Source organism: Branchiostoma lanceolatum, chromosome 18 (genome assembly GCF_035083965.1).
Source record: "Branchiostoma lanceolatum isolate klBraLanc5 chromosome 18, klBraLanc5.hap2, whole genome shotgun sequence".
Classification (NCBI taxonomy): domain Eukaryota; kingdom Metazoa; phylum Chordata; class Leptocardii; order Amphioxiformes; family Branchiostomatidae; genus Branchiostoma; species Branchiostoma lanceolatum.
In genome coordinates, this window is record NC_089739.1 from 3,534,710 (window position 1) to 3,547,948 (window position 13,239).

Here is a 13,239-nt window from a genome sequence, read left to right on the forward strand (position 1 = left end):
ATATATCTATTTATAAATGTATATTTCGGTCCTTATATTTGTATCATGTGATTTTGTCGAGTGCAAGGAAGTGTATTGAATATTGTATCAGTATGAAGATATCAATACAGCCAACCAATCAGATGATACACCCAAATTCGGCAAATATATGCAGAACCAACCATTGACAAGTTTTAAAAGTGTATATGGCCACTTATTGCTTGACAAAAAGGTATATCCATGTAGTGTCAAACCTACTCATTGTGCAATGATACTGTGTTCATATTTTCTTTCAGCCATCTGTACAACCGAATGTGTGAACGGAACTTGTACATTACCTAATCACTGCAGCTGTATTGCTGGATATGCAGGGAATGCTTGTGACACACGTAAGTCATCAGTAGTGTTCAGAAGTTGTAACGAACTGTCAGGGCTGTTACCAAACTGCATGAGAGTAACGTAATCTTGCTGACAGTATTCTATTGTATAACTAGCAGGACTGCATTTATTTAATAATTTTATGCAGACTATAAAAATTATCAAAGAAGGAAATGCTAAACTCTCCTATAGCTTGACACACTTGCAGTGTACAGGGAGGCAATTTGGCGAGAGATGCCGTCACTGTGATAGAGTTTACCCCCCCCCCCCTCATATTTTATATAACAATATGACTTTCTTAGAAATACCATGCTAATTCACATCACATGCATACATGACGAAGTTAAAGCGACATCTATCTTAAAGACACACACACAGTATCAAATAACAGATAATGATAGAGTGAATGGTAAAGTTAAATATGCGGTATTTTAACGATCTGTAAAGACTGCTTCAAGATACGACGAAGACAAATGTAATCTGAAATATTGTTGGATTATCCTTATTGTATGTAATGGTCACAACATTTGAAATACTGTAAATTTAGACATGTTCGCTGTAGTTTTATGTTCGCGGTTTTCTTGTTGACTGTTTCACCGCGAACTTAAAACCACCGCGAGCATTTTTGTCCAATACAGTATATGTAAGTGACTACAGCGCTGCCGTAAACTCAAAACCACCGCAAACACTCCATTTTCGCCTTAGCGCGAAACAGAAAACACGCGATCTCAAATGCATTTACAGTACTTTGGCACTGATGATTAGATTCAGATGGACTTGAGATATATCGCTAAAAGGCTTTCCGTGGTTACAATTGTGAAGCACATGTCTAATAAGAAGTATTTCTTGCAGCTGTATGCGACCCGCCTTGTCTCCATGGGCCATGCATCGCTCCCGATGTCTGCAAATGTGATGAAGGATGGACCGGTGATCACTGTGAAATAGGTACGTAATCACGATTTTTCTTATTGGCAATGTGCATATAAAACTGTACATATTTCCAATCATACTGCAACTGTCATAACACACTAGCTTTGTAGGTAATTACCGTACCTTCGCTGAGAAGGTTATGGAGAGGGTAGCGTTTGTTTGTGGGTTTGTAGTGGACCAGCATAACTCGAGAATGCCTGAATGGATTGTTTTGGTAATTGGTATGTTGGTAGGTTTTGATGAGACCTAAAATGATTAGATTTTTGGCCTCCTAGCGGCTTCTTACGGAACTGTAGCGGAACTTCCTGTTTTGATATCTCGTGTTCTGGACATGCTATGGAACTGATTTTTAAGTGGTACATAGATCTTTGGACAGAGAGTAAGTGGTATGGCTTTGGGCCCACAGTGGCCTTTTTTGGAACTACAGGAGCAGGTTTTGCGTCTGACTTTGAAAGGGAATAACTCAAGAAGGGCATGTTACAACTGTTTTTTATTATTTTCTGGGTTGGTTTCAGGTATGTCTGCGAATGTGTTGGTGAAATGTTTTGTTGTGGAAACGTTTGACGGCCATGTAAGATAGTATTAAATTGATCTAAGTTCGTGAATAATTTATTTTGTGGTATGAGGGGTGTTTGTGGAGTTTTACGTGCGAGACTGAGACAACCACATGCACAACAAGATGATATAAGACATCATTACCATTTTGAGGTTTGATGAGTTCACGCTGTGAACAAACCCCAAACTTAAAACCAAGGAAAATATTCCAGTCGACAGTAAAAAAAAATCTTCATTACTCAAACACTGATATTAGTTCCTGCTTTATTAAATAAAACGCAAGCAATATTAGGGCCCAAAAATCGGATTTTGAAAGTCAATTTGTTTAGTAATTTGTATACATGATTAGTTCAAACAACACTATCTTAATGTATAGCGACGTCCATGATGTAAAAATATGACTTCGTTGTAATGTTAGAACTCACTGAAAATCGTCGCCGGGTTTTTGTAGGCTCGCAAAACTAAGAGATTATCGTATGGCACGTTTTTGCACGCTTTTGAAATACTCAAAGTATAAGTTGATACACAAATGTGCTAGACAGTGTTAGTAAATTTCGCACCAATAAAGATTTCAGCTTTTTTTAAAGTTTTGGTCTCTAATATCGGTTTTGTTATTTTACAGCTCGTTGCTCCATGCCATGTGAAAATGGCGGCACGTGCACTGCTCCAGAGTCTTGCACCTGCCTTCGCGACTTTGCAGGCCGCTACTGTGAAATACGTGAGAATCATTTTTTTTGTGTTCCACAATTTGTTTTATTCAGTGGAAACATCAAATGGTAGAAATAAATGGACAAAAACAAAGTGACGGCGAACTCAAGTTGTACTCAACCTATGTTTTCGCCGCTACTTGTACATTGTGGAAAATAAGATTATTGACAATACACTCAAATGAGTGAATGAATACTTATCAATACACAACAGATGCCTCTTTTAAACTCCCCGTCCGGAGGAAAAAAAACGGAATAATGACACATCTGAAAACGTTATGTTGCTGTGATGTAGTTTTGTGTGGCTAGCATGATTTTACAGTTGATATCAGAGGAACAGAGCAAACTGCCACGTGGAATTAAATGTTTTTCTACAATTTGAAAGCCCACTCCCCAATCTAGTAAAACTGATGAATACGTGCGGGTGATAATGGTAAAGTAGATAGCTTTATCAGATAATGTATAGGAATATAGGGTTATAACAAAAGATGAATTACCAAGCCTACATTTATGTACAGTAATTGCTTAATGACTTGCAACAACCACAAATGATATAAATGCAAATATAAATGATTATCATCTAAATGGACTCCAGGTAGAAAAGTGGTTCTTTATGTGACAGTGACACTAATGGAGATCTAAATAAAACAAACAAACAAACATCTTATTTTTAGAGCGGCCCATTAATCATTACAAGCAAGGATATGACGTTAGATACGTCATGATCGGCACTCAAGTAAATGTATATTCTATATCTAATTCAATTCCAATTAATGAAAGCTTCATTAACACATTTTTTCTGATCCCAACGATAGCAACAACTACAAACAAGACACTGAACATCCACAGAAGTAAGTATAGGGAAACTTTGGTACATTTACATGACTTGCGTAACCTAACAGTACTAATTAGGTTTATTTTGATATATATATATATATATATATATGGTGCAGCAGCATCTATTGTGATTTAGACTTTACATTGTCTTTGCAATCATTGTCAATGATCATGCATTAAAAAGCCTGCCTGCTTTTAATGTTCATGTTTGATATAAACAATTCTTATATGCTTTGATGAATGTTAGACATCCATGTAAAAAGATACGCCAAAATAGTTACCCAGTGACAAGCAACTGGATAAAATTTTGAAACAGTCACACGTTTCAGACAGCATCCGCTATCTTTCGTCAGTGACTAAAGAAGGCTCTGGTAGAACTGGGTTTTATACCAAACTCTGAATAGCTATGTTAATGAAGTGAAGACAATATCCTTTATATGTTTTATTCTTATCATCATCGAAATGATTGCCTTGCCACTCTAGATCTCCACTCGCTCCAATCATCATTGATATGTTTTAAGTCCTCTACACTTGACCCAACATCTCTTGATTTTTCTGCATGTTTGGCGAGGTTGCCCTAAAATATCTTGGCATCTTGACTAACAGATCACTTACCATTTTTAACTGTTCCTGTACGTAGCAGTGTCCTGCCAATGTCATTCTTTTCTGCTTAATGGTTTGATGCTATATTGCATTGTCTCTCTAAGGCCAAGACCACAGAGGGAGGTATGCAACTATTTTTGGGCGATGCGGCCAGACCAACCTTGTCACCATAGACGGAGTTATGCTGACGGATTTTCCCGGGGATTGTGAATACATCTTTATCTGCGATGATATCCTAAACATCCAGGTATGCTCCTTGACTTTCAGGACATACATTTTATGCAGTGCCATTTGAATATGATTTTTATAACTTACGAACTTCTACTTGGGTGACGAATAAAGTCTTGCCGGTAATTTTTATACCTGATCTTAGACCTTAGAACTTCCATAGTATTTTTGATCTTGTTCTAAACGGAAATTACAGACCATTTTCGGTTTCAAGGAAGATGACAACATCATCTGCATTAATAAAGCAGGAAACAAATAAATGATGGAGAACAATCCGGGCTATGTAGCATTTTAGAGTGTTGGGCTAAGATTGCAACCATGCCTCACACCTTTTTTCCGTAAGGAATTGCGGTTTTAGACCTGAGGGGGGTTTAATGCATGTTTGTGGTTTCGAATACATAGACTTTAAAAGACTGTAGAATTTACCCCCTGTTCTCTAAGTAAGCACAAGTAGTTCCAATCGTAGGCCTTCTATGCGCAATCGAATGCATTTTGAAGTCAACGAAACAAGCATAAATGCGTTTGTTATCATTGGTATACTTAGATATTAATGAATCGATGACGAATTTTTTTCTGATCTCTGCCTGGTTTGGGGAGATAAGCGCGTGTTCGTTTGAGAGGCGGGTGCTTAAGATTGTCGTGAACAATTTGGCCAGACAGCTGGTGATTGAGATTCCTCTGTTGTTGTTTGGATCGTCTTTGGCTCTACATTTGTGTTTGGCTGAGATATGACTCGTGCACTATTGCTGGGGGAAGTAGCCGGAAAAGATAAATAGGTTGAAAAGCTTTGTTAAAGGTGTATTTAGTAAGGACACGTGTGGCAAGTTTTAACACAGAGCTAAGTATAAAAACATGAAGATGTGATCGACCGAAGTCAGGGTTCCAACCTGTTTGTGTTATGAGGATGACGCCGTCACTTGTGGTCTTCTGTAATGTTTGTCAAAAATTTGCACTCTCTGAAATCCAAGAAAACCATGTTATGTCCGTGAAAAAAAACATGAAGATGTGATCGACCGAAGTCAGGGTTCCAAACTGTTTGTATTATGAGGATGACGCCGTCATTTGTGGTCTTCTGTAATGTTTGTCAGTAATTTGCACTCTCTGAAATACATGAAAACTTTGTTATGTCCAGAAATATGTATATTGTCACGTCTACGTCTTTCAGGTTTTCGTGAAAAGGGAGGAATGCGTGTCTCCACCGGACTGCTACCGCTCCGTTCGGATAGTTGTCACCGGACTGGCACATCCAGTCTATCTGAAACCGGGTCATGAGGTCTACTATGGAGATGAGTGGTAAAGTCTGGATGAAATTGTTTATAAAATAGCAGATATCAAATAGGCTAAATGCCGATGCATTAAGATTGTTTCAATACCACTGTAAATAATTTCAAATGATTTGTGCAATGTCTCATGTGAAAACCAATTGCAATATGTGCAATGGCTGCAATGTCTTTTTTCATTATTTTATTTCATTTAATTTTATTTTATTTCATTTCATTTTTTTAATTTTTAATTTAATTTCATTTCATTTCAAGTCAGTATAACTGCAAAATTAAGTTGAATTAACAGCTTTTAAAATAATTTGTATCTAGGCTGTGCATACTGGGGGGATTAAAGATCTGTCTGTACTCGTGGGCATACGTCACGCGGTGGAGTAATCTTACCTCTTGCTTTATCAAAGGGTGGAGCTGCCAGGCCAAAAGTTCGGGATCACCTTTGAAATCAACGGCGACTGGATCCGGACAACCATCCGTGACTCTTCGGGGAGGAAGATGGAAATCTGGTACGACGGCGAGTCCACTGTCACCGCAGAACTGAGCGATCAGTACGAAGGGCGAGTTTTCGGTCTCGTCGGTACCTACGATGGAGACAGGACGAACGATATCGTTGGCAGAACTGGACACGAAGTGCATGGATGTAAGCTGTCAGAATGTTCTTTTTCTTTATCCTCATTACATTTTCTGAAGCTACATCTTGCCATTCTTTTTTTCAAGTAGCAGTCTATAACGTGTCAACAAGATTTTTGCTAGGAACCTTTCAAGCGTGAATTAGTACTGTCCTTGGTGCTAAATGCTAGGATGTTCTTATGCTACAAGGCAAGCCGTGATGAACGATGCATTGATGAAAATTATTAATTCAATGCATTCATCGTTACCACAATGTATTAGTAGATTTAACACAGAGACGACGGGCTTACACTTGAGCCGGGTAATCTTTTCTCTATGATTGATTATAACTGTTTGAAACTGAATAAAACTGATTAAGTATGTAGTAAATTGAATTAATATGGCACTCAAAGCAAAAGATAAGAATGATTTAATGATTTTATACCGTTCTAGTGACCGATATGTTAATTTTTTTCAGTAAACATGATTTCAATTTTGTGCATCGATGTATTCAAAGAATTTTCCAAAACAAAGATTCCAATTTATTAAGAATAACAGAATTTACAACATGGATAAAAAACAGCCACAATTTTCAACTATAATCTGCAACTTCCAATCTTTGAGCAATAATTGGACACAGCACTATTTCGAAAACCAATGGTTGCCTGCGAAGCTGTTATTTATAGATTTAATAAACCATTCCTCAATATTTTCCAGTCACCCCTCGACAGAAAGCCATCTCATATTTCAACCATTGGAAGGCTGACGTCACTTGTCCCAATGTGCCTCTTGATGCGGTGGGTCCATGCCAAGGTCATCAGTTCACCAAGGAAATGCGTGACGTATGTCTTTTTCAAAACTTTGTTTGATTCAATTTCGTTCGTGACATTCGTGGCATCGTGTGGCGCAATCGGTAGGGTGTTTCGCTGAGAACCGAGAGGTTCCGGATTCGAAACCACTGCGATGCTCCGATGTTGTGCCCTTGGGAAAGGCACTTTACACGACTTTCCTCACTCCACCCAGGTGTAAATGGGTACCTAGCTTCGGCTGGGGAAGGTCGTATTGAGGGTGACCTGCTGGCGCCGAATGGCAGCCGCCCAGACCCTTGCGACAGTTCCACAAAGTGCAAGTTTGTGACATTGCACTAGTAATTTCTGACCAATAAGCCATTATCATTATTATTCAATCATGATAAACTCAAATCAGCCTGCTTTTCAAAATATAACAAAAAGACAGACTACCCTTACAGAATGTCCTTTTAAATACATAAACATATAGTCCTACTAGATCTATAGGAATTCACTTACACATACGTTGATCAGTCACTGACGAAAGACAGTGGATGCTGTCTGAAACGTCTGACTGTTTCCAAACTTTATCCAGTTGCTTGAGTAATTATTTTTGGTACACTTACACATACATTGTATGACAGAAACAGATCAGAATGGAAGTTCGCGTATGGTACTTGCCCATTCGTCCGGGTCGTTTCATGTAACATGCCATGTCATATTCTATATTTGTCTTACGCCATTAACTTCTAGAGTAAAAACTTTAGAACGAGGCCAAGTCACAACACAAAGCTTGGAGAACTCGAATCTTACTTCATTCACTACCTAATACCGAAAGTGCCAGTGCAACTCTGTTTTGATTTTCCAGTCAAACACGCTTTTTCAAACCCAAAACCTTAAAGTTTAAACTGATGTGGCCTCAGCTAGCATAATTGATTACTAACTTAAAGGAACATGGAAATGATGGTCATCATTGCTACTTGTAGATGTTTGATATGTTTAACCCGGAGAAAAAGTCAAGAACTATTCATGATTACTTAACTTAAGTAACTGGTTTGATTTCAGAGAATGATGTACTTTCTCTACATGAGAAACTGTTTGGATCTTAGTTGGGTAATTTACTATAAAAATCGTATTCTGTACATTATTTTTAAGGTAATGTTTTAGGGTGCATGTGTTCAACGGTAACAAGCTTAACTGCAGGTTGAGTCAATCAGTAGTAGGATTCTCAAAGATCAAAGGCGAAAATATGTTGTAAAAACATAGCTTATGTTCAGTATATGATGTTAGTACATCTACTTCATGAGCTTATACACCAAACACACACAGTGTCATGTTTGCAAAAATGTGTAAGTGCTTTTGCTGCATTGAAAGCAAACATACCAAATGACTTAATGCAATCTTCATTTATTTCCACAGAAATACATAACAGTATGCCACGAGCTTTTAAACTCTCAAGCATTTCAACCATGCCATGATAGAGTCAACCCTGCTCCGTACATCTATGCCTGTAAAGCGGACTACTGTCGGGCTATTCTCCATGGGTAAGGTTCCACTTCTATGGTATCGATGTAACGGCCTTGTGAGTCGAAGTCATATCAAAGACTTTTTTTAGAAATGTCACTTTTTTAGAAATGTCACTTTTAGAAATGTCACTTTTTAAAAAAAATGTCACTTTTTTTGGAATGTCACTTTTAAACCTTTATATCAATGGCACATACTGCCTTATCTGCTTAATGCCCAGCATTTGAAAAATACTCTGGGCATTTTGAATATTATACACCAGCCCTTGTTCTGATAAAGTTGTGTGGCCTTAGGGATTTGGAACAGAGATGGGCGCCATTATGTAGACAATAAATGGTGCATCATTAACGAAGATGTCTGTTGCAAGAGGGGTGTATGGAATATAAGAAATAGTGGTGATTAATGTACGTCTACCGCGACAAGGAGGTGGCTGTGAAACCAGAAGAATGGCATTAACTATTAGGACAATCACGTAACAGCAGTTATTTTAAGACCATGCCGATTTATTTCATTGATTCTGGGGCATTTTACGAAGAACAGAAGGCTGGGTATTTTTTTGAGGCTAGAAGGCTGGGAAAAAATGTATTATATTTATCCCATGAGTCTGTGTATTACCTTTAACATAAAGGGACATTTATCCCCTTTAGCCGCTTTGTGAGCTACAGCATTGTTTTGACCACGAATGTAAAACAACGCTAAAATCTCCCTTTCATTCCAAGTACAAAATTAAATCCCTGCAAAAATGAATGAACATGAGTCGAACCTCTCTCTTGAACTTCCAGGGTTGATCCATTGGAGTGCATTTGTGGCATACTGACCAAGTATTCGCAGGACTGTGCTCATGCAGATCGAGTTATCGATTGGAGAAGGCCTGACCTCTGTCGTAAGTGTGAATCAATCAATCTGACCTCTGTCGTAAGTGTGAATCAATCAATCTATGCAATGTTCGTTAGTTCAACTGCACATGTAAATACTTCCAGGGGGCTTTGTAAAGTACTATTCCTAACGGTACAATGTATTGGCAGAAAATTAAGGATCGAACTAGTGATCTGTTGATACCGTGTCTCTAGACCTCACCATCAGCTGTTGGTTCCACTAATATAAAAAGAGTTCTAAACTAATGTGAACATTTCGAAAGGTGTTCCCTGGACCCACTTAAGAATATGAAGACCATGTTGATTGCTAATACATGTAGATACAAAACAACAGCGAATGACATTCTAAATATGCCTTTCGAGTTAGGAACAGATGGGGGTTGATTTGTATCATTTCAGTCCTGTTTGCAACCTGTTACCAAAATAATTGCGAGGTTCAAATCATAATCATATGTTTTTTCACCGTACAGCTAAATTCTGCCGCAGCAACTTTGAGTTCTCGGAGTGCGGACCAGCATGCCCAGCAACATGCAAAAACATATACAGCGAAGAGAGTGACTGTACTGGACACTGTGTGGATGGCTGCCACTGTCCTGACGGTATAAGTTTTCCCATCCTATACACACGTGCAGTAAGCTGCATAACCACCCCCTCCGCTCTTAACATTAACAGCAAGTTGATGCTGTATCCCTTAGATGTACTTTTTGCTGATTGGAAGCTGCGTTGGTGCAGCAAATTGTGATATTGCTCCAACCTATACACACGTGCAGTAAACTGCATAACCAGCCCCTTCCCTCATAACATTAATAGTAAGACGATGCTGTATCCCTTAGATGTACATTTTGATGATCGGTGCTGCAAATTATGATATTGCTCAGAGAGTGCCCTAAGACCGCACCAAGTTAATTTTATGGATGACGTCCTCTGGAGACCCCCAAACTAATGCGCGCGGGCGAAAAGAAGAAAAATCCAGCAAAAAATAATCTGCTCAACCACAAGACTACAGAGCTGGTATTGTGAAATGAATCACAGAACACAGTGCATCAAGTAAACGACAAGTCTTTATTTGTAGGAGCTACATGTAGCATGTCTTGTTCATCTTAGCAGACTCAGCTGAAGTGACCGATGTTTAATATATTGACAAGATCTAAGAACGATCATAAAAGTAAACTATTAGAAGGTATTTGGCTCCAAGGACTCTGGATGATATATGACTGTGATACCGGCTATATAGATGCCGATACAGACAGACGTCATCCATAAGATCAAGTTGGTGTGGCATAACTGATAACCATGACAAACAGCTTAGACAGTGCTGGAATGACTTCTTAGTTGTAGAAACAGAACCAACCTTGTCTTGTTTTCACCAGGCAAGTTCCGAGATGGTTTGAAATGCGTGCCCTTCCACGAGTGCAGCTGCAGTAGGAACGGCCACTCACATCAGTATGCACCAGGCGAGTCCTACGACCAAGGATGCAACACCTGGTGAGATATCTTACATGCCTATTACCTCTGTGAAAATGAGGTATTCTTGTCAGTTTGTCCTATTGTATGTGCACATTTGGTAATGCTGGCCTGGGTAAATTTTTTTACCGGGCTGATTTTTAAGCAGAAACTTGTTGGTTAAAAAGTCAAGTCGTTTCTACAGCCAGCTCTTGAGCTGTCATGGTGATGATGAAATGATGATGATGATGATGATGATGATGATTATGACATTTCATCTATTTATTCATTCATTCATTCATTCATCCGTTCACCCTATCCAGTTACTGTACAGGTGGGAATTGGGAGTGTACAAACAACCCTTGCCCAGGTAAGCCAGTACACAAATATTTTTTTTTTCAGTATCAATTCTATGAGACTTTGTATTGTGTGGTGGATTCTTATATATCCTTAGGATTTTAAGAGTTGAATTCAATCATAGAGGCTGAAAGGAGCGTGTAGATATCTAAAGGATCCAATATAGAGCTGTTGTAGCATCATCTGAAACTTTTCTGACTGTTTTATAGCTACATGCAGTTCGTTTGGTGAAGTACATCTCACAAGCTTTGACGGCAGGCGATTTGATTTCCACGGCCGATGTCAGTATGTGTTCGCCAAGGACAAAGGATGGAACCTTTTCACGGTGCTTGTTAAAACTGTGGAATGTCAGACTGAGGGCTACACATGTATTGAGTAAGTGATGCAACCAGCTCTCCGTTTGTTCAACAGAATTTGATACATTCCAGTCTATAGATAAATTCAAATACATTCTAGAAGGAGACAACCCTTACTAGTACTGTGTACAAATAGGTGAATATATCATAGACTGTTTAGATCTTAGAACTAATAGTGTCAGTAATACGTTGAACTTGGCATATTGAAGTATTCATAAACTTGCACTTAGGGTCATCATTTTGTAAACCATTGTTTGTTGTTTGCATGTATAGTTGTAAAAGCCCTTACGAGTGTCGCTGTACTTTTGTCGTGACAATCAGGATTTCTATGTGCAAAGGAGTTGCTTCACATATGTTAGAATTGTTTTGGGGGGTCAAATTTATACCTGGCCAAAGACCTAGATATCAAATAGTAAAGTTGAATATAATACAGTGTACATAAACAGTTGGCATGAAACGAGCTTTCTTCTCCTTCAAACATTTAAGATTTGCCCTGTAATCAACAACTGTGTATTTTGTATTAGATTCAAATGTTCTCTGTCATTGACCGAATTTGCGAAATCTTATGTTACCCTAAGAGCTAAGGGTAAAAAAGATTGATTTCATGGTTATGGATCTTTTTAACATGTCTTATAGTTTCACTAATATGTATCTTTGAAGGTCAGCAACATTGATTATTGGCAACGTCCAAGATGGACAGGTCATCACGTTTAACCAAGGATCGAGGATCAATGTTGGGGGCATGTCAATTGAACTTCCCTACCGGAATGGTATGTACCTATAGATATGCGCCAGTACTGTGTCTTTACATAATAATCAACCAGCTGGATAAATAAACAGAGTCAGACATTTAGCATCCACTTCGTTTCATCAGTTGCGGAGAATAAGTCTGAAGACAAGTGTATAACTATCAATTATTATACAGTATACTAGATAACTGATATTTCCTGTTTCGGAGGGTATTATAGATTCGCACTTAGATTTTGGCTCGCGGTCTAGGGTGTCAATTAACTTGAGTTTTTGATTCCCGTAACTTTGTTTGAAAAACAAAAACAAAACTATAACCTGCAATTGCCACGAAAAAAGTTTTTAATACTTCGTACTTTTAAAATGTTAAAACGTTAAAAATCTTTGACTACATGTAACATATGTTTGTAATGAGACAGTTGCCGACAAAATCTCATTGAACTTCCACCATCTAGAAGACCTCCAACAAACTATGTATCTACCTAAATCACGAAGATCCCTTATCATTAAAACATGGGACTACCATCGGCTACTGCCTCAAAAGATGAAGCCCCCACACCGGCCTAGTATTGTAGGTTAAAATATGAAGATATATCTATAGACAAGAATTGTTTTAAAATTGTTTGGGTTATTAAATTGATCTGTGTATTCCCTTGCAATTAGCATTCGGGCAAGAGTTTGAAAATAAAGTTTTGTAACATTGTCGAGGGATCTTGAGCTTTGACGTGTTTGATAATTGTGAAACTGTGAGCGAAAATTAAGAAAGTCTGTAAGTGTTCTAACTTACAATGTAATCTATTTAATTACCAACCTCCATGTTACACTCATCATTTCAGACCTGTACCACATTCGCAAGGTGTCCGATACCTTCACACAGGTGAAGTCTGTTGTAGGTGTCAAAATATTGTGGGACGGACGTAGTACCCTGATGGTGGAGGTAGGCTGACTTACCATTGTCACTAGACATTTTTGTTCAATCTTTTTTCCCACTACTTGTACATAGCCATGGCATTATTTTTTTACAATTATGATGACAGTCCGTTGGC

The 13,239-nt window shown here is 38.3% G+C and overlaps 1 protein-coding gene across 1 annotated transcript in view; it reads left to right on the forward strand.

Moving 5' to 3' along the window:
• LOC136424614 (mucin-6-like) overlaps positions 1–13,239 on the forward strand; it is a 39,645-nt gene that overhangs the window by 17,401 nt on the left and 9,005 nt on the right. The window contains exons 10-25 of the mRNA XM_066413230.1: positions 276–368; positions 1,210–1,302; positions 2,465–2,560; positions 3,365–3,400; positions 4,094–4,236; positions 5,383–5,510; positions 5,899–6,134; positions 6,821–6,945; positions 8,311–8,435; positions 9,198–9,298; positions 9,761–9,889; positions 10,661–10,775; positions 11,057–11,103; positions 11,300–11,465; positions 12,107–12,216; positions 13,030–13,130. Coding sequence (XP_066269327.1) covers positions 276–368; positions 1,210–1,302; positions 2,465–2,560; positions 3,365–3,400; positions 4,094–4,236; positions 5,383–5,510; positions 5,899–6,134; positions 6,821–6,945; positions 8,311–8,435; positions 9,198–9,298; positions 9,761–9,889; positions 10,661–10,775; positions 11,057–11,103; positions 11,300–11,465; positions 12,107–12,216; positions 13,030–13,130 — 1,844 coding nt within the window. The remainder of the gene's footprint in view (positions 1–275; positions 369–1,209; positions 1,303–2,464; positions 2,561–3,364; positions 3,401–4,093; positions 4,237–5,382; positions 5,511–5,898; positions 6,135–6,820; positions 6,946–8,310; positions 8,436–9,197; positions 9,299–9,760; positions 9,890–10,660; positions 10,776–11,056; positions 11,104–11,299; positions 11,466–12,106; positions 12,217–13,029; positions 13,131–13,239) is intronic.